Here is a 20,765-nt window from a genome sequence, read left to right on the forward strand (position 1 = left end):
TATTGTGTTATGGCTGCGCTCATGAAACTAGGAAAGTACAATTACAATCATATTTAGAATGTGTATACGATATAGTGCAGATAGACTATGATGGCTTGCACAAAACTGAAATGCACATGTGTTTGATAAAAAGAAAAATTGCCGTCAAGCTTATCAACCAGACTAAAACCCGGTCCTTGACATACATTCAAGCAGACGACAAGCAGAAAAAAGTTGACCTCATACGTAATTCGCCGGGGGACAAACCGTTAGGAGTTAGTTTTTCGTAAGGTTCGAACCGGGGGTCTGGCCACTCAGTCCTGAATCAAAACATCATTTTTTCCCCAGACATTTAATAATGGAAGTATTTCTGTGTGGGAGAAATTCACTTCTTGCCAGCTCTTCGAAACGAGCGATTCGTTTTACAAGGTTAAAGAGTGGTGGTGTAACATCGTCTGCTGCTTTTCAGCATAAAAAAAATGATGAAAGAGTTCACATTTCGACACACTTCTGCTCAGAATGCGACAGCCGCAGAGCAGCAGATTTTATGAAAGTGAGTGGGTTGCACATTATTTACAGTACCATTTCTTTAACATTGAGACTGGCCATGTGCATATAGTGATACGTATTAACAACAACAACAACAACAACACACACACACACACACACACACACACACACACACACACTGACAGATTCACACACACACACACATGATTTAAAGACGTTGTCTGTCAAGTTATCAAGGTACAACTTTATTTGGAAATATAAATTTTAATAGAGTTAGTTAAAGTACTAGAACTTAGTTATGGGTATTCTACTCCACTTATTAAGCAGACGAGTTTGAATGTGGAAAAAGAATAAAAACAACAACAACAACAAAAACAAAAACAACAAAAAACAAACAGCTTTTTTTTGTATAAAAAAACCTATTGAACTTCAGGTACTCCAGCATCAGCAGCCAAATCGCCTGGAACTCCAAGGAGTGTCAGCACTCTTGAAGCGGTCTGGAATTGATTCTTCACATCTCTACAGATTGATTGGTGGTAGGTACATGTGTTTCAGTGGTGCATAGTTGATTAGAGATAGGTCTATCTGCTTAATCTTGTGACTACTTGTTGTACTAGAAGCTGGTCAAATATGCAGGCAGTAATTTATTTAAGAAGTGATGTGTGTACGTTGTCAAACACTTATTGATCTGAGAAGTTGAACAGTCTCAGTAGAAGTTAGAACATGTTAAAACTCTTGCTCATTTCACATTTATTCCACCCCCAGTATGTGTTTTTAATTTATTTATTTATTTTTTTACCACATGCAAAAGCTTTTTCAGCCATATATCTCAAATAATCATGTCTAAAATCATTTCATATTGCTTCTGAAGAAAATTGTTATGTAAGTATCAATATCAGCTTCTGTTTGATTAACAAGAAGGTGTCAGAGCTCACAGACATATCTGTTGCAACACATCTGTTGTAATATAAATAAGAAACTTGAAAGAGAAGTTGATGCCTGACCTTGGCATAAACCCAAAGTCCTGATCAGGCCATAAGAAATATTAACTAGCAATATAAAACGGTGACCAAGTGAATGAGGTAGTACATGTGACATGGAGTAGGTCAATAATATACATGTTTTATGCTTGTCAGTCCCGGGGGAAGTCAGTATGTGCAGTAAAACATGTATGTAAAATCATGTGTGCGTGTGTTAATGTGTGTGCATGCATGCATACAAGTGAGTGAACATCCACAAAAACGTATATATTTTTATGCACATGTGTTTAAAATTCTACTGTGTTTGTGTTTGTGCATATGATTTTCGATTTATGTTTGTACCTTTTATGTACTAACCCCACCCCTATATTCTTTGTAACCCTGTTACACATGGTAATAACGGCTACCCTATATTCTTTGTAACCCTGTTACACATGGTAATAACGGCATATTCTTATTATAATTCTGTGTTACTCAAGAGGTTTTTGGTGAATGTTCTGCAGTGCCTGGAAGACACTTCAGTACATCTGGACCGCCAAACAACCAGCAGGACAGAGGGCGAGATGAAGATGACAGGAACAAAGATGACAAAGACAAGGAAAATCGTATGTGTGCTTGAACTATACAGTTCTGTCAGTCTCTCCAGTGTATAGTGAAGTGTGTGGAAGCATACTTTGTAATATAAGATACAGGGAAGCAGGCTTGTACTAGTTGTAGTGAAGTGTCACATGAAAGTCTACTTGTAAGATAAGATACTCTGTGAAAGTGTGTGATCTGGTATTTCTTATGCTTGTGTATCTTTTTGCCCCTGTGCAGTAACTTGTGATGTGAAAATCTGATTGTGTTTTATTGTTCGAAGTCGCTGCAAATAAAATTGAAATTTTTAGATAATTAAGAAAAATAACTTTTGACATAGAAATCTATCTAGTATATTTGAAGATCGTGTGTGTGTGTGTGTGTGTGTGTGTGTGTAAACCGCGCATATGTGTGTGTGTGAAGAATTAATTTGTCCAAAGAAAAGAAGTCATGTAAGTGAAAATGTATTGTGTTTGTTTCAGAAACTGTGTGTGTAAAAATATAACAGTTGGGTTACAAAACATGGACACCAACTAATATGCATAAAAGAAGTGGTGCATGGCTTATGCTTTGATGGCAGAGAACGAAAAGATCCCGTTGCTTCCTCGTCTCATATTCTGGTTCTGGCTGGCTTTTGGAGTGTACACGGTGCTGAAGATGGGTCAGGGGGAAGACTCCAGTTCTTTTCGCTTCATCTCCTGGAACGAGTTTTATCATGACATGCTGGCCAAGGGGGAGGTGAGGTGGAAGGGGGAAGTGTGGGTGTTTGTGTGTGAGTGTGCATGAGTGTGTGTGTGCATGGGTGCGTACATGCATTTGCATGAGTTGACTGAAGGTATTTCTAATTTGTAAGTCTTGTATGTTTGTTACAATGGCAGTGTGTGTGAGGTAAGGGTGTGTGCGCATGAGTGTGTGTGTGTGTGTGTGTGTGTGTGTGTGTGTGTTATTTTGCAATTTGTGTATTAGAATGTGTGTGTGTGTGCTCACATGTGTATGTGCGTGTACACATGATTGCAAAAGACGCCCCCCCCCCCACTCACCCAAAGCATAGATCTGTAGGGAACATTGGATGTGTACTACATGGGCAGGTGGATGCTATCATTGTACGACCTGACTCTGAATCAGCCCTTATTCAGCTGGCAGAGGGTGCTGTTATAAAAGGCAAAAAGGTGAGGCTAAAAATAGTACATGGTTTTTTTGTTTGTTTGTTTGTCATAATCTGTAGAGAAATATGTAAAGAGTGTTTGCATGCAAGTGTATATGTAGAGATATAACTTTTTTTGATAGTCAGTTTGTACAGTTTGTTAGACAGTAAGTTAGCTCACCATATTCATGGGTGTGCCACTGTCTGTTTGAATGAGGTGATCAGTTTGACAGCTCACTGTGCACTTGTGACTTTATTAGTTTGAATGATGGGTGCAATAGCCGAGTAGTCAAAGCATTGGACATTCAATCTGAGGGTCCCAGGTTTGAATCTCAGTAACAGTGCCTGGTGGGTAAAGGGTGGAGATTTTTCTGATCTCCCAGGTCAACAAAAGTGCAGACTTGCTAGTGCCTGAACCCCCTTCATGTGTATGCACAAGCATAAGATCAGATACGCACGTTAAAGATCCTGTAATCCATGTCAGTGTTTGGTGGGTTACGGAAACAAGAACATACCCAGCATGCACACCTCTGAAAACAGAGTTTAACTGCCTACATGGCAGGGTAAGCACAGTCATACATGTAAAGCCCACTTGTATACATATGAGTGAACGTGGGAGTTACAGCCCACGAACGAAGAAGAAGAAGAATCAGTTTGAATAATTTTTCCTCTTTTTGCAAATGGATTATTTCAAATGATACCCTGATGGTATAACTCAGCAGTAATGAGTGAATCAGTGAATGTCACCCTTGTGAAAGAAATGAAATGTACAAGTGAAACAGTAGCTAGTCCCACAGGTGGACACGAGATTCTACACCCTGAAAATCCCTGACGCCGGAGGTTTTGAGGAAAAAGTGCGCAAGGCAGAGAGTGATCTAGGACTGAGACCTGACCAGAGTGTGCCGATTCACTATGTTAGGCAGAGGTAATGCTAATTTTTTAAATATTTTATTTATTTATTTATGTTTGAAATTGTAAAGTTGTATTATCAGTAATCTGATTTGTTTTTAATGAGATATTGTTGAATTGATTGTAGTGCATGGTGACCTCCACCTAGCTCATACTGTATATGGTTGAGACTAAGCAGATTGGGGGTGGGGGGGGGGGGGGAGTTGAAGAGAGCAATTTATTTCATTGTGTGTCAAACTGTCTCAAAAACATCCACAAAATGTCCCATCTTTCTCTTTGTGTGTGTGTGTGTGTGTGAGCATGAGAGAGAGTGAGTTTGTGTGTGTGTGTGTGTGTGTGTGTGTGTGTATGTGAGCATGACAGAGAGTGAGTTTGTGTGTGTGTGTGTGTGTGTGTGCTGAGTTTGAAACTGCATTTAATTTACACTAACACCCTTTCTCTTTCTGTGAAACACACACACACACACACACACACACACACACACACACACACACACACACACCACTCCATGTCCATGACATGCCAAGACAAGGCACAGCACAGAGGCACATGACTCAGATCAAACAAGAACAAAGTGATTAAAACACTATGGCAATCCTACAAGTGAGCTCTTTTGATTCAAAGCAGTGACCTCTGACCAACTCATACCATATAGAAAGAAAGGCCAGAACGTTTTTGATCCCATATGTGACAATACTACTGATGTATATATGATGTGGCCTGGACCACTACACATGAACAGCTGCATCAGCAAAGAACTGAGTGCTGGTAATGCAATCTGATAATTTTGGGTTGTGGGGAAAGGTGGAGTAGGAGGGAGAAGGTGGGGGTGTGGAGGGTGGAGTCCCCATACAAACAGATGTATATTGGGTTTTGTATTGAATAGTATTACTTTTCTGTAACAAGAGATTTCTCTGTGTGAATGTGACCATGCTGAGATGTCTTCAGTACTATGTGATTTTACATCTGTACAGATATTTTGCTACTAAGTCATTGTTCGATCATAAGCTGTAAATGAATATTGGCATGATTCGTGAAAAAACAGAAAAGAAAAAAAAGTCATCTTGAAGGTCTTTTGTTTTTCGTGTACATCTGCAATGGCATTGGAGTCCCTGTAGAGAGTGAGCTTGTAAGGTAAGGGAGACAATGCAGTATGACAGATGACCAGCGGAATGAAACGAGTGCCACATGTAATCATGGTGAAGTTATTATTGTGCATGAATGAATTTTTTGTTAGTTTGAACATGCGTGTGTTTGCACAGCTTTGTTTGCTTTGATTTGTAGCTTGTTTGACTAGAGTCTGAAGTGATGAATAGCATCTGGAATCATTCTGGTACATATGTATTGTCTTCATGTGAGAGATCAGACGTGAAAAGTTTGCAGTTTGCTTGTTTTGCTTCTGCAGTCCCTCTGCAGGCTTCTTACAGATATTTCTTATCACACATTCCTTATCTTGAAATGTGAAGAAGCTTCATGGTGTGTGTGGCACAACCAGCCTTTAAGTGTCCGACATCTGATTGACTACTGGGATCTGCATGATATCAGCTGCAATCATTTTACAGCTAGCTCCATGGAGTTATTGTTCTGGGATGTTCCCTGGACACACTTTTTCAGTTTCTGAAGAAAATCAGTGTTTAAAAAAAACCCCAACTTAATATTTTTATTTTGACTGAAAAATAGGTGGGTGAAATGGTCTTTTTACATCATTTTCAATACTTTAAAAAACTTGATTAATAATTTATGTTGACTAAGTAAGATGTGGATGGATTAGTCTGTTGTTTTTATTAACTTTTGAACATAATTTTGTGTTCTCTTCCAGCGGTTTTAAGAACGGACGGGTATTGAGTTTTGAAATGGCCCCTTTGTGGTTTGCTGGTCAAACTAACATGATTTGACTGGATTTGATTTCTTCAGCCCCTGGGCACCTGTGATCTTCATGGGCATCATCGCCATTGCCGGGTTCTTCCTCCTGCGCAACTTGTCCAGCCGTGTGCAGCTGCCCAACCCCACAGATATGTTTGTGAGTGGATGTGGATGTGTCTTTTGTTGAAGTTGTTTGCAGGCTTTTGATATTTTGTATCAGTTTATGTTTCCTTGTGTGCTACTTTTTTATGTGTGTGTGTTTTTTTTACTTCCAGTCTTTGTTTATCATGGCTACTGGCCCAAGTTTTAGCCATAATCCTTGTTTCTGGGTCTGGAGAATGTAGATATTGTAATCAAGGTGAAATGAAATAATGTGCTATATCCATGAATTGATCTCCCAGTTTCACAGCTGTGATCGCCAGTATTTGTCACATGGACACCAGTTCATCTGGCTATGTCTGATAGCAGTCTGACTGTTCATCATCAGATCTGAGCACTAAAAGATATCCTTTTACTCAATCACATTCATACATACCAAGCAAAATTGGCATTCCACGTCACACTTTTGAAGGGATATTTTATCTTTCTTTTTCCATTGACCTGTAAACATATGCGATGCAGTTTGTTAACGCAAGGGAAAAAACTCATTCTGAATCATTTTGGGTGAGAGGAAAGTTACAGACTGTTTTTAACTAGATTTATTTAAATAGAATTTGTGTATAGGACAGGCGTTCAAGGTATTAAGTACAGTAAAGGTCTGGTATTAGGTATTAGACCAGAATAAATAAAGCCATGTATTTGGTGTTAGTAGGGATGCAGTTTGCATGAGTTCACTCAAAGTATATTTGATTTTAGGATTTGTTACCTTATACGTGCTGAGTAATGAAGCATTATCTTTTGGCAATCAAAATTAAAAAAAACAAAAGACTTAAAGTTCTCAGGAAAAATGTTTAACCAATTGACAAATTTGCTACAGGTAGCATGGTTATGTATGAAATGTGTTTTGACTTCATCAGTCGATTGATTTGTATAGGAGTCCACCAAAAAAGTTATGTCCCATCTCGGTTGGTTATCATGCAATGTCATCTTAATTCATTCGCTGCCATAGGTGACTTTAGTTCACAAGGAGGAGTCATGTTTAACGGACCGTTTTTCACATTGTAACAAAGATTGACAGCTGCAGCCAACTTTCTTGTGCAACAGAAAATGGATTAGCCTTCCCCCATTGATCAGTTTGAGTGAACAAGTCCACTGTGTTGATTTGACACTAACTGAATCATGTGACTGACGGCGTCGACTATGAAATATTTGGCGTTTGGGAGTGTTTTTAACATAGAAATGTGGTGGCAAAAGAGTTGATACTGTCCATTTTTTCATGTACATTTTGAAAAAAAAGTGCGCATGGTTGTTATGATTTCAGGCCAACGAACGCAAAGCCAAATTCATGAGAGTGGATGTGGCCTCCAAACATGGCCACGGCATCAGTTTCAAGGATGTTGCCGGTCTCACAGAGGCCAAGACAGAGATCATGGAGTTTGTCGACTACCTCACGTCACCACAGAGATTTAAGGTCAGACACTGTTTTGTGTGTGTGTGTGTGTGTGTGTGTGTGTGTGTGTGTGTGTGTGTGTGTCTTTCTTGGGTTTTTCTTTATTCTTCTGTTTTAATCTTTTTTTCTTTTTTGTCCATTTGCCCAGAGTTTCACTGTTACTTTTTTCAACTAATGCAAGCCTGTTTGGTATATGGGAGCCACTCTTTTCCCATGCCTTTTGGGCATTGTTTTTATATTGTTAATGTACTGGAGAGCCTGACTGCATAAAATGGGTTGTATTGCATTGTGCTATGTTATTTTGTTAGTTTCCAGGGATGTCCTCCAAGATGCTGTGTTTATCAGTGTGATAAGTCTCAAGCAGGCCTATGGGCACTTGTAATGAAACCAATCATTTCATGACTGGAAACACAGCCTAAACACAGTAACAGATTGGGAGAGACACGTTCGTGAGTCCGACTGTTGATTCCGTTGTCAAGCAGCAAACTGAAAGAAGGGAAGCTACTCGTGAACGTCATTCTCTACAGCGGTCGCTTCCCTTTACAATACGATTTGATTTGTGGTTGTTCAGGGTACAAACAACAGTGGTTGGATCTCTGTGTGTGGTTGTACAAGGTACAAACAACAGTGGTTGGATCTCTGTGTGTGGTTGTACAAGGTACAAACAACAGTGGTTGGATCTGTGTGTGGTTGTACAGGGTACAAATAACTGGTTTGATTCCATCCTGTGTGCAGGAGCTGGGTGCCAAGGTCCCCAGAGGAGCACTGTTGCTGGGACCCCCAGGCTGTGGCAAGACACTGCTGGCCCGAGCAGTGGCCACTGAGGCCAAGGTCCCTTTCCTGGCCATGGCTGGCTCTGAGTTTGTTGAAATGTTGGGAGGTGAGACATTTCCCACACGTATATATATATATATACACAAGTTGGTAGAAATATTGGGAAGAAAGATGTTAACCATATATGGGTTTCTGGAAATATTTGGAGGTAGGACGTAAACAATATATGGGTGTGGATATATTGGGAGGTAAGATGTTTTCCAAATATGGGTTTGTGGAAATTTTGGGAGTTAAGACGTTAACCTTATATGGGTTTGTGGAATTGTTGGGATGTAAGAAGTTAACCATATATGGGTTCGTGGAAATATTGGGTGGTAAGATGCTTCCCATGTATGGGTTTTAGGAAATATTGGGAGTTAGGACGTTAGCCATATATGTGTTGATGGAAATATTGGAAGATATGATGTTTTCTATATGTGAGTTTGTGAAATATTGGGAAGTAAGACATAACCATATATGGTTTTGTGAACATATTGGGAGGTAAGATGCTTCCCATATATGGGTTTGTGGAAATATTGGGAGGTAAGATATTAACCATTTATGGATTTGTGAAAATATTGGGAGGTAAGATGTTTCCCATATATGGGTTTGAGGAAATATCAGGAGGTAAGACATCAGCCATATATGGGTTTGTGGAAATATTGGGAGGTAACACGTTTCCCATATTTGCGTTTATGGAAATATTGGGAGGTAAGATGTTAACCATTTATGGATTTGTGAAAATATTGGGAGGTAAGATGTTTCCCTTATATGGGTTTGAGGAAATATCAGGTGGTAAGACATCAGCCTTATATGGGTTTGTGGAAATATTGGGAGGTAAGATGTTAACCTTAAATGGAAATATAGTTGTACTGAAGACTTGAGTTGGTGAGTTTGCTTTGTTGTCAACTGCATTGCAGTGATGTTTGTGTTGTACCTGTCTTTGTTTATGTCTGTAATGTGTCGAAGTGCAAAATTTGAATTGAAAAAAACAAAAACAAAACATAATAATGAACACAAAAATGAAAATATTTCACTTGTACCAACATCATTTATTGCTCCAAAACACAAAAATTCCATCATTCCTCTTACTTAAAAAAAACAACAACCCAGAAAGTCATTTGGTTCAAAAACAAAAAAGTTACAGTAATTTGAAATGGGTAGGTGTATTTCTTGCTCTTTCTTGAAAATCAGCTGGCGCCAAGGAGTGTTGCACTCTAAACTCGCTGGTGGTGAAAGGGTTATAAAGAAGTACTTAATGGACAAATGAGTTTGTCAAAATGTAGGGAGGATAGATATCCCTATGTACATTATATCCTCATATATGCTCAGGAAAGGTAGTTCAGAGATTAAAACAAGCAAACAGAAAAAAACACATGCAAAAAGCAACCCCTAAAAGTGAATATAAACCCCAGTCAAATGTTTGATTAAAACGATATAGTATGCAGGTAAATGACGTACAGCAGGTTCAGATTGAGAAGACAGCAATAAGTTTTAAGTGACATTGATGACAGAGAATAACTTTGTGTGATGGGGGGAAAAAAAATCCCAGTGTCCAAGGACAGGCTTGGTGCATTTTTTCATCAGTCATTTCGTGCAGACAAACTGAGGAACAGAAAGAGCGATTTGTTGTGTTCTTGCATTTTGTCACCATGGTAAAGTGGAGTGGCAGCCTGGTAGTGATGTGCCTGACTTAGTGACTAGGAAGCCAGTGTGCATGGGTTCCAGTCCCATATACGGATAAAGATTTTTACTCCCTGCTCCACTTGACTGTGATTGGTTGTTTGGGTGCTAGTATTTCGGATGAGTCAGTAAACAGTGGTCCTGTGTGCAGCATGCACTTTGCACATGTTAAAAAACCTATGGCAACAAAAGGGTTGTCCCTGAGAAATTTCTGTAGAAAAATCCGCTGTGATAGTAAAATGAATCCACTTGGAGACAGACAAAATGTAAAAGTGTGGGTGGCACAGCGCTGTGATGACACTCCATACCTGGGGAGAGCCACCCAAATTTCACACAGAGAAATCTGTTCTGACAAAAAACTACAGTATAATACAATAGAACACAATACAACATAGTACAGTACAACACAACACATCACAATACAAGACAATTCATGATGCTGGTGGGTAATCACTTCTCAGAATGTCCACCAGTCATGATGTTGGAGGTTGCTCATGTTCAGGTCTTTCACATGTAACTTTGTTCAGGCCTTGGCGCTGCCCGTGTGCGTGACTTGTTCAAGGAAGCCAGGAAACGAGCACCATGCATCGTTTACATTGATGAAATTGACGCCATTGGCCGCAAGAGAACTGGAGGGTGAGTTGGTAGTGAAAGTGCAGATTGTGAAATCAGACAGGTGTATCATGCATATATGCACATGCCCACAGTCTTCAGGTTTATTCATACTTTATTTTATCCTTCCTGAAATGGGGACATTTTGATGATGATGAATGATGATGGGGGTGATGATGCTGTTACTTCAGGGGTCTAGGTATGGGACTACTTGACAAGACTGTACTCTCATGATATATCCAGGTGTCAAGCAGGCTGAGAGATGCAGACACCTGCAGTGTTGGTCAGGAAGTTTGAGCAGCAGCAGCTCGGCCTCTGTGTCATGTTGTTTGGCTTATTTCATTTTGGTTGGCCTGTCGTGTGTCATGTTGTTTGGCTTATTTCATTTTGGGTGGCCTGTCGTGTGTCAGGTTGTTTGGCTTATTTCATTTTGGGTGGCCTGTCGTGTGTCATGTTGTTTGGCTTATTTCATTTTGGGTGGCCTGTCGTGTGTCATGTTGTTTGGCTTATTTCATTTTGGGTGGCCTGTCCTGTGTCATGTTGTTTGGCTTATTTCATTTTGGGTGGCCTGTCGTGTGTCATGTTGTTTGGCTTATTTCATTTTGGGTGGCCTGTCGTGTGTCAGGTTGTTTGGCTTATTTCATTTTGGGTGGCCTGTCATGTGTCATGTTGTTTGGCTTATTTCATTTTGGGTGGCCTGTCCTGTGTCATGTTGTTTGGCTTATTTCATTTTGGGTGGCCTGTCTGTGTCATGTTGTTTGGCTTATTCATTGGGTGGCCTGTCGTGTGTCAGGTTGTTTGGGTAATTTCATTTTGGGTGGCCTGTCGTGTGTCATGTTGTTTGGCTTATTTCATTTTGGGTGGCCTGTCCTGTGTCATGTTGTTTGGCTTATTTCATTTTGGGTGGCCTATTGTGTGTCAGGCTGTTTGGCTTATTTCATTTTGGGTGGCCTGTCGTGTGTCAGGTTGTTTAGCTTATTTCATTTTGGGTGGCCTGTCGTGTGTCAGGTTGTTTGGCTTATTTCATTTTGGGTGGCCTGTCGTGTGTCAGGTTGTTTGGCTTATTTCATTTTGGGTGGCCTGTCGTGTGTCATGTTGTTCGGCTTATTTCATTTTGGGTGGCCTGTCGTGTGTCAGGTTGTTTGGCTTATTTCATTTTGGGTGGCCTGTCGTGTGTCATGTTGTTTGGCTTATTTCATTTTGGGTGGCCTGTCGTGTGTCATGTTGTTTGGGTAATTTATTAGTTTCAATTGAATCATCCCGTTTGTTGCGACAGGTCATTTGCGTTCTTAATTTCATTTTGGGTCGGCTGGTTGTGTGTGACAGGTCATTTCGTTCTTAATTTCATTTTGGGTCGGCCGGTTGTGTGTTACAGATCTTTTGGGTCCTTCGTTAGTGTCATTTTTGGGTTGGCCTGTTGGTTGTGTGACAGGTGGTTTGTGTCTTTACTTCATGCTGGGTGGTTGTGTTGTGTGTGACATGTTGTTTGTGTCTTTATTTCATCATAGGTGTGTTGTGTGTAACAGGTCGTCTGTGTCTTTATTTCATCATGGGTGGGTGTGTTGTGTGTGACAGGTCATCTGTGTCTTTATTTCATTCTGGACGTGTTGTGTGTGACAGGTCGTCTGTGTCTTTATTTCATCATGGTTGTGTTGTGTGTGACAGGTCGTCTGTGTCTTTATTTCATCATGGTTGTGTTGTGTGTGACAGGTCGTCTGTGTCTTTATTTCTTGCTGGGTGGTTGTGTTGTGTGTGACAGGTCGTCTGTGTCTTTATTTCATCCTGGGTGGGTGTGTTGTGTGTGACAGGTCGTCTGTGTCTTTATTTCATTCTGGGTGGGTGTGTTGTGTGTGACAGGTCGTCTGTGTCTTTATTTCATCATGGTTGTGTTGTGTGTGACAGGTCGTCTGTGTCTTTATTTCATCATGGGTGTGTTGTGTGTAACAGGTCGTCTGTGTCTTTATTTCATCATGGGTGAGTGTGTTGTGTGTGACAGGTCGTCTGTGTCTTTATTTCATCATGGGTGAGTGGGTTGTGTGTGACAGGTCGTCTGTGTCTTTATTTCATCATGGGTGGGTGTGTTGTGTGTGACAGGTCGTCTGTGTCTTTATTTCATCCTGGGTGTGTTGTGTGTGACAGGTCGTCTGTGTCTTTATTTCATTCTGGGTGTGTTGTGTGTGACAGGTCGTCTGTGTCTTTATTTCATCATGGGTGTGTTGTGTGTGACATGTCGTCTGTGTCTTTATTTCATCCTGGGTGAGTGTGTTGTGTGTGACAGGTCGTCTGTGCCTTTATTTCATCCTGGGTGTGTTGTGTGTGACAGGTCGTCTGTGTCTTTATTTCATCATGGCTGTGTTGTGTGTGACAGGTCGTCTGTGTCTTTATTTCATCTGGGTGTGTTGTGTGTGACAGGTCGTCTGTGTCTTTACTTCATTCTGGGTGTGTTGTGTGTGACAGGTCGTCTGTGTCTTTATTTCATCATGGGTGTGTTGTGTGTGACAGGTCGTCTGTGTCTTTATTTCATCATGGGTGTGTTGTGTGTGACAGGTCGTCTGTGTCTTTATTTCATCATGGGTGTGTTGTGTGTGACAGGTCGTCTGTGTCTTTACTTCATTCTGGGTGTGTTGTGTGTGACAGGTCGTCTGTGTCTTTATTTCATCCTGGGTGTGTTGTGTGTGACAGGTCGTCTGTGTCTTTATTTCATTCTGGGTGTGTTGTGTGTGACAGGTCGTCTGTGTCTTTATTTCATTCTGGGTGGGCTGTGTTGTGTGTGACAGGTTGTCTGTGTCTTTATTTCATCTGGGTGTGTTGTGTGTGACAGGTCGTCTGTGTCTTTACTTCATTCTGGGTGTGTTGTGTGTGACAGGTCGTTTGTGTCTTTATTTCATCCTAGGTGTGTTGTGTGTGACAGGTCGTCTGTGTCTTTATTTCATTCTGGGTGTGTTGTGTGTGACAGGTCGTCTGTGTCTTTATTTCATTCTGGGTGGGTGTGTTGTGTGTGACAGGTCGTCTGTGTCTTTATTTCATCATGGTTGTGTTGTGTGTGACAGGTCGTCTGTGTCTTTACTTCATCCTGGGTGTGTTGTGTGTGACAGGTTGTCTGTGTCTTTACTTCATTCTGGGTGTGTTGTGTGTGACAGGTCGTCTGTGTCTTTACTTCATTCTGGGTGTGTTGTGTGTGACAGGTCGTCTGTGTCTTTATTTCATCCTGGGTGTGTTGTGTGTGACAGGTCGTCTGTGTCTTTACTTCATTCTGGGTGTGTTGTGTGTGACAGGTCGTCTGTGTCTTTATTTCATCCTGGGTGAGTGTGTTGTGTGACAGGTCGTCTGTGTCTTTATTTCATCATGGGTGTGTTGTGTGTGACAGGTCGTCTGTGTCTTTATTTCATCCTGGGTGTGTTGTGTGTGACAGGTTGTCTGTGTCTTAACTTCATTCTGGGTGTGTTGTGTGTGACAGGTCGTCTGTGTCTTTATTTCATCATGGGTGTGTTGTGTGTGACAGGTTGTCTGTGTCTTTATTTCATTCTGGGTGTGTTGTGTGTGACAGGTCGTCTGTGTCTTTACTTCATTCTGGGTGTGTTGTGTGTGACAGGTCGTCTGTGTCTTTATTTCATCCTGGGTGTGTTGTGTGTGACAGGTCGTCTGTGTCTTTATTTCATCATGGGTGTGTTGTGTGTGACAGGTCGTCTGTGTCTTTATTTCATCATGGTTGTGTTGTGTGTGACAGGTCGTCTGTGTCTTTATTTCATCATGGGTGTGTTGTGTGTGACAGGTCGTCTGTGTCTTTATTTCATTATGGGTGTGTTGTGTGTGACAGGTCGTCTGTGTCTTTATTTCATCATGGGTGTGTTGTGTGTGACAGGTCGTCTGTGTCTTTATTTCATTCTGGACGTGTTGTGTGTGACAGGTCGTCTGTGTCTTTATTTCATTCTGGACGTGTTGTGTGTGACAGGTCGTCTGTGTCTTTATTTCATTCCGGGCGTGTTGTGTGTGACAGGTCGTCTGTGTCTTTATTTCATTCTGGGTGTGTTGTGTGTGACAGGTCGTCTGTGTCTTTATTTCATTCTGGGTGGGTGTGTTGTGTGTGACAGGTCGTCTGTGTCTTTATTTCATTCTGGGTGTGTTGTGTGTGACAGGTCGTCTGTGTCTTTATTTCATTCTGGATGTGTTGTGTGTGACAGGTCGTCTGTGTCTTTATTTCATTCTGGGTGGGCGTGTTGTGTGACAGGTCGTTTGGGTCGAACATGGAGGAGGAGCACACACTGAACCAGCTGCTGGTGGAGATGGACGGCATGGGCACACAGGAGGGAGTCATCATGCTGGCCGCCACCAACAGGGCAGACATCCTTGACAAGGTCAGTTGGTCTGTCAGCCTGCCGCATTGTCTGCCTGTCTTTTTTGTCTCTTTTCTTTTTTTCTGCCTTGTTCTTCTTCCTGTTGTGGGCTGCTGCATCTCTTTTGTGGGGTTCGTACAAGTTTCAAGGTGTTTTTTTTTTTAAGAATTTGTAAGAAATGACATGTCCTTTTCCTTTCTAAATTCTTGAAAGTCTTGAAAAATGACCCATGTGTAAGTATATGTTTAATGTATGCTCTCTATTTTACTGCCCTGTCCTTGCTGTTGGGGGGTAGGCGGTAGTGGGGGGTTACAAGTCTCAGAGACTCCTAGCTATGCTAGTGGGAGCTTATGCTCCTGGAAGAGCCACCCGAGCTGGACAGGTCAAAGGGTAGAGGTCAAAGAGTGATTCACTGGTCGTCCAGTGGGGGGTGGGGTTAGGGGGTGGGGGTTCAGTGCAAGGCTAACAACCCGGTCACATAAAAAGAACTCGTTTATGGAAACAGCAACAGAAGAATCCAACACTGGTTTGTTTGTGTGACAGGCCTCCAGAGTCATTGGAAGATACCCAAATAAAATACAGTGGTGAATGCCAAAAGGAAGCCACTGAAGTCCTGAACGCCAAGTGCAAAACTGAGATCAGCTTTTAGAATATGCACACCATGTATGAAACTGGAAATAGTGAACACAGTTTTGAGGTGAGGACAGGTATGAGACAAGGATGCACAATGTCAGTACTGCTCTTCAACATGGCTGTAGACTGAATGATGCGAATATCAGCCGAAGATCAACCAAGTTTAAAGATAAAAGTATAATGATTTTTGAAAAACCTGATCCCAGATGGATTTTTCCCAACCAAAATTGCAGTTCTCTTCAGTGTAGCATACAATAATTCATGCAAGGGGCATAAGCTGGCACTCAGAATAACATGCTTTTCACTCAGGTTCCTGTTGTGATAGATTAAAAAAATCTGCCTTTGGTGTTTTAAAGAGTTTTTAGATTTTGAGGAAAAAACACACACACACAAAAACAAAAACAAAATAAAACAATTGGGAAGAACCATTTGTGAGCAGGGTTTGACCTCTTTTGACATTTTTTACCCTGCCGTTGATAGTGCATTGTGTGATGCATGTTGGGTGTGTTTGTGTTGGATAATTGGTGGATGTACAGGCACAGTGGCCATGTGGTATAGGTGTTGGACTTCTAATCTGAGGGGCCTGGGTTTGAATCCCTGTCATGGCGTCTGGAGGGTAAATAGTCCAGATTTTTCTGACTTTCTAGATCAACAGATGTACCGACCTGCTAGTGCCTGAACCCCCTTCTTGTGTATATGCATGCAGAAGATCACACACATTAAAGATCCCATAATCAGTGTTAGCATTTAGTGGGTTTTGGAAACAAGAACATACCCCGCATGCATCCCCCTGAAAATAGGAACGTGGGAGTCCCAGTCCACAAAAGAAGACTTGTGGAGACTGACATGGATAACAAGATGTTTGACGTGTCTGTTTCTTGTGTGCGTTCAGACTCATGAAGGGGATTATCTGTCACAAACAACTTTGCGGTCAGGTATTCTTTTGTGTACCAGGCATTGCTTCGACCCGGTCGATTTGACCGACACATCATGATTGACCTGCCCACGTTGATAGAGCGCAGAGACATCTTTAACCTGTACCTGGGTAAACTGAAGCTGGAACAGTCGCCGGAGATGTACTCTGAAAAGATGGCGCAGATGACTCCTGGCATGAGCGGTAGGTTGTGTGTTTTCAGACAAAGAAAACATTGTATTTCAACAGGAGAAATGTTCATGATTTAACCCTTTGACACTATTATACAATATTAGAGCACAAGAGCACACTGTGTACAATGTTTGGTTTGACGCCTTCATCTGGAGGGTTTTATAGTGTAGGTACTGGCAGCCTCGACCGCAAAACTGAAGCTAAGACTGAAAAACGTTGATTTTGCTTATTTTCCCCAAACCTGTAACTTGAGTGACGTTTAAGTAAAAATCATGGATAGTCGGAGGGCTTTTTCCATGCCGTGGCTGACCGCCTCGACATAGATCACGTCAGCGGATTTGCGGGTTGGTCTTTCTTTCGCTTCGTTTGCCTGGATTATTTTGACCTACAAGGCTATTTTCAGCACTGTTGTGTTTGTTTTAGCCTGCACTTTTCAGCAGTTATTGTTTTAGCATGATAAACTTATTTTTGCCAATGTAACACTTGAAAAAAGATTTTCGCTTTTTTTTTATGCGTATATTTCTCAAAACTGGTAATAAGTTTTGAATGAATGCCTGGTATGAAACGAAAGCTCTTTTAATTCCCTTTCAAATGGTATACGAAACTACCACATGACATTTTAATTAGTAAGTAACTGGCTCATAAAAATGTTTGATAAACTCACACCCTGAAAACACATCCATTGATCTTTATTGCTATTCTTCTCCAATAATTTCTTGAAAACAGTCCTGGAATTTTGCAGAACTGTTCCATGAAACATTTTGCAGAAGACTGCAGAACTGTTCCATGAAGAATTTTGCAGAAGACACTCGATGATTATGAAGACCTGAAAGATACGTTTCTCAAAGCTGGGAGGGGAAGTGAACTTGCTTATCTGACATTCAATGAAGATATTCTATGATATGATGTTACAGTCCCGGGGCATGTGAGTAATACAGAAAGAACACCCAGATGAGCCAGGGAGAGGGAGGGACCCTGAGGGTAATCGCAAACAAAAACTTTGAGGGAATAGGGTGTGACCGTATTTTCCAATATATATATGGGAAAAGGAGCACATCTATGAACAAAAGTGTGACGATCACCAGAAACTGAAACCTGTCTGTCTGTCCTGTGTCTGTCTGGCAGGGGCTGACATATCCAACGTCTGTAACGAAGCCGCCATCCGTGCTGCCAGAGATGGAAAGAAGATCATCACTGCCTCAGACTTTGAGTACGCTGCTGAGCGGGTGATCGCAGGTACAGTGATGGGGTTTTACACAGGATGCTAAATCTGCGACACAGAATTAGCATGCTTTCAACCCTGAAGTGACCTTTGTGGTTGGCTCGCCTGCAAACAGCATTCATGAAAAAATGAACGCAGTTGGTAGTGTTATAGGTGTGGATGAATGATGCACTATACTTCTTCTTCTTCTACTTCTACTTTCTTCCTCTTCTTTTTTTTTTCTACTTTTCCTCCTCTCCTTCTCCTTCTCCTCCTCCCTCTTCTTTTCCTCCTCCTTCTCCTCCCCCTTCTCCTCCTCCTCCTCATGCTCCTCCTCCCCCCTCTCCTATCCCCTTCTCTTCTTCTGCTCCTCCTCCTTTTAGTCCTCCCCCTCCCCCTCTTATCCTCTTCCTTCTCTTCTCTTTCTCCTTCTCCTCCTCCTGCTTCTTCTTTTTTGTCTTCTTCATATTGTGATGATATGATGTATGTTGTAGGGGTGGAGAAGAAGACCCACCTGTTGGCACCGACAGAGAAAAAGGTGGTGGCTTACCACGAGTCGGGCCATGCTTTGGTGGGCTGGATGCTGAAGCACACCGATGCTTTGATCAGGGTAACAAGATAATAATGATGAGGATTATAATAGTACAGTTATATAGCACCTCCAAACCTCTCAAGGCAGTTCACAGTAACACATCAATCAGACACAAAGTACACAACAACACACACACATGCATGTGCACATGAACCACATACACAGAGAACTTGAAACAGTAAAAGCAAAAAGTAAACATTTTCAACAAGAAAGGAAGGAAAAAATGTATGAAAGCCAAACAGACAAGAAACAAGTTCACATTTCGTGATAAGAAGTTGTGTTTGAATCATGGCATATCAGTCTGACACCTTTCCCAATACTTTTCCATGATGTACTGAGCTGTACGTTCTTCAGCTGCAGTATAATTACGTTCCTAGGATGTTTTGAATGGTCAACAAGCCGACTGGCAGTGTCACTGCTTTGTAAAATAGTCCCATTTTGTTTCCAAGTTTTGTATTGTATCACTGTGTATGGAGTGTTTGAATTGTGGCTGTGACAGATCTCCATCGTGCCGCGGACCAACAGTGCCTTGGGATTTGCTCAGTACATGCCCTCTGACCAGAAGCTGTACTCCAGTGACGAGGTGGGTGACTGTGGTGGCTGGGTAGGGGAATGTCAGCACTTTTATTCCTGATACGGGTGTGTGATAATAGGGTGTGTTGACGCAGAGGAAGTTCTTTTGACAGAATGCGCACACACGTGCAGGTGCACTCTGGCAAGCAAACCACACCACACGATACACAAGGTACAGACACAGATGGACACATACACACACTGTCTCTAGCAAACCACACCACACGATACACAAGGTACAGACACAGATGGACACATACACACACTGTCTCTAGCAAACCACACCACACGATACACAAGGTACAGACACAGATGGACACATACACACACTGTCTCTAGCAAACCACACCACACGATACACAAGGTACAGACACAGATGGACACATACACACACTGTCTCTAGCAAACCACACCACACGATACACAAGGTACAGACACAGATGGACACATACACACACTGTCTCTAGCAAACCACACCACACGATACACAAGGTACAGACACAGATGGACACATACACACACTGTCTCTAGCAAACCACACCACACGATACACAAGGTACAGACACAGATGGACACATACACACACTGTCTCTAGCAAACCACACCACACGATACACAAGGTACAGACACAGATGGACACATACACACACTGTCTCTAGCAAACCACACCACACGATACACAAGGTACAGACACAGATGGACACATACACACACTGTCTCTAGCAAACCACACCACACGATACACAAGGTACAGACACAGATGGACACATACACACACTGTCTCTAGCAAACCACACCACACGATACACAAGGTACAGACACAGATGGACACATACACACACTGTCTCTAGCAAACCACACCACACGATACACAAGGTACAGACACAGATGGACACATACACACACTGTCTCTAGCAAACCACACCACACGATACACAAGGTACAGACACAGATGGACACATACACACACTGTCTCTAGCAAACCACACCACACGATACACAAGGTACAGACACAGATGGACACATACACACACTGTCCATAGCAAACCACACCACACGATACACAAGGTACAGACACAGATGGACACATACACACACTCACTCTGTCTCTATCTCTCTCTCTTTCTCTCACATACATACACTGACCATGGATTTGAACACAATAACATCAATAAACATCCAGCTGTTTCAGATCTATTAAAAGATAAAAGCAGTACCAAGTCAAATAAACTGAAGAGTTTTAACTCAGAGCTATTTCCAGCTGTTTGTAGCTATAGTTTTTCCTTTTTTTTTTTTCCGTTTGTGGGCTGCAGCTCCCACTTTACTCATATTCACGAGTGGGTTTTGATGTGAATATGCATTTTTACTCCTGCCATTTAGGCAGTCATACTCTGTTCTGGAGGGGAAGATGGTATGTCCTTGAACCAACAGGGTTCACAAAATGTGAAGGACCACTTGGGAACTTGCACAGTTTTCTCCTTGTGAGGCATGGTGAAATGATGCTGATTGTTTGGCAAACAGCAGTTGTACAGCCAGTGCCATGAGCACCACTCATAACCACAGCTACTTTCTTGTACGTGCACATCGATTTTTTTTACAATGAAAAACAACAGCTGTCATTTATGTACCACTAAATAACTGTCAAGTTTGAGTTGATATGTAAGTTTTTCAAACACATCTTTCAAACTGTTAATGGTGCACATTTGCTT

At 41.7% G+C, this 20,765-nt stretch overlaps 1 protein-coding gene across 1 annotated transcript in view; it reads left to right on the plus strand.

Moving 5' to 3' along the window:
• The first annotated feature begins 17 nt into the window (after window positions 1-17).
• The window catches only part of LOC143285551 (mitochondrial inner membrane m-AAA protease component paraplegin-like), a 31,418-nt gene continuing 10,670 nt past the window's right edge, over window positions 18-20,765 (plus strand). Inside the window, exons 1-15 of the mRNA XM_076592929.1 lie at window positions 18-532; window positions 923-1,025; window positions 1,973-2,074; window positions 2,626-2,783; window positions 3,134-3,214; window positions 3,987-4,114; window positions 6,013-6,118; window positions 7,382-7,531; window positions 8,246-8,390; window positions 10,534-10,642; window positions 14,847-14,973; window positions 16,540-16,702; window positions 17,816-17,926; window positions 18,386-18,501; window positions 18,983-19,066. Coding sequence (XP_076449044.1) covers window positions 338-532; window positions 923-1,025; window positions 1,973-2,074; window positions 2,626-2,783; window positions 3,134-3,214; window positions 3,987-4,114; window positions 6,013-6,118; window positions 7,382-7,531; window positions 8,246-8,390; window positions 10,534-10,642; window positions 14,847-14,973; window positions 16,540-16,702; window positions 17,816-17,926; window positions 18,386-18,501; window positions 18,983-19,066 — 1,878 coding nt within the window. The 5' untranslated portion in view covers window positions 18-337. The remainder of the gene's footprint in view (window positions 533-922; window positions 1,026-1,972; window positions 2,075-2,625; window positions 2,784-3,133; window positions 3,215-3,986; window positions 4,115-6,012; window positions 6,119-7,381; window positions 7,532-8,245; window positions 8,391-10,533; window positions 10,643-14,846; window positions 14,974-16,539; window positions 16,703-17,815; window positions 17,927-18,385; window positions 18,502-18,982; window positions 19,067-20,765) is intronic.

The sequence above is a fragment of the Babylonia areolata genome, chromosome 9 (assembly GCF_041734735.1).
Source record: "Babylonia areolata isolate BAREFJ2019XMU chromosome 9, ASM4173473v1, whole genome shotgun sequence".
NCBI classification, from domain to species: Eukaryota; Metazoa; Mollusca; class Gastropoda; order Neogastropoda; family Buccinidae; genus Babylonia; species Babylonia areolata.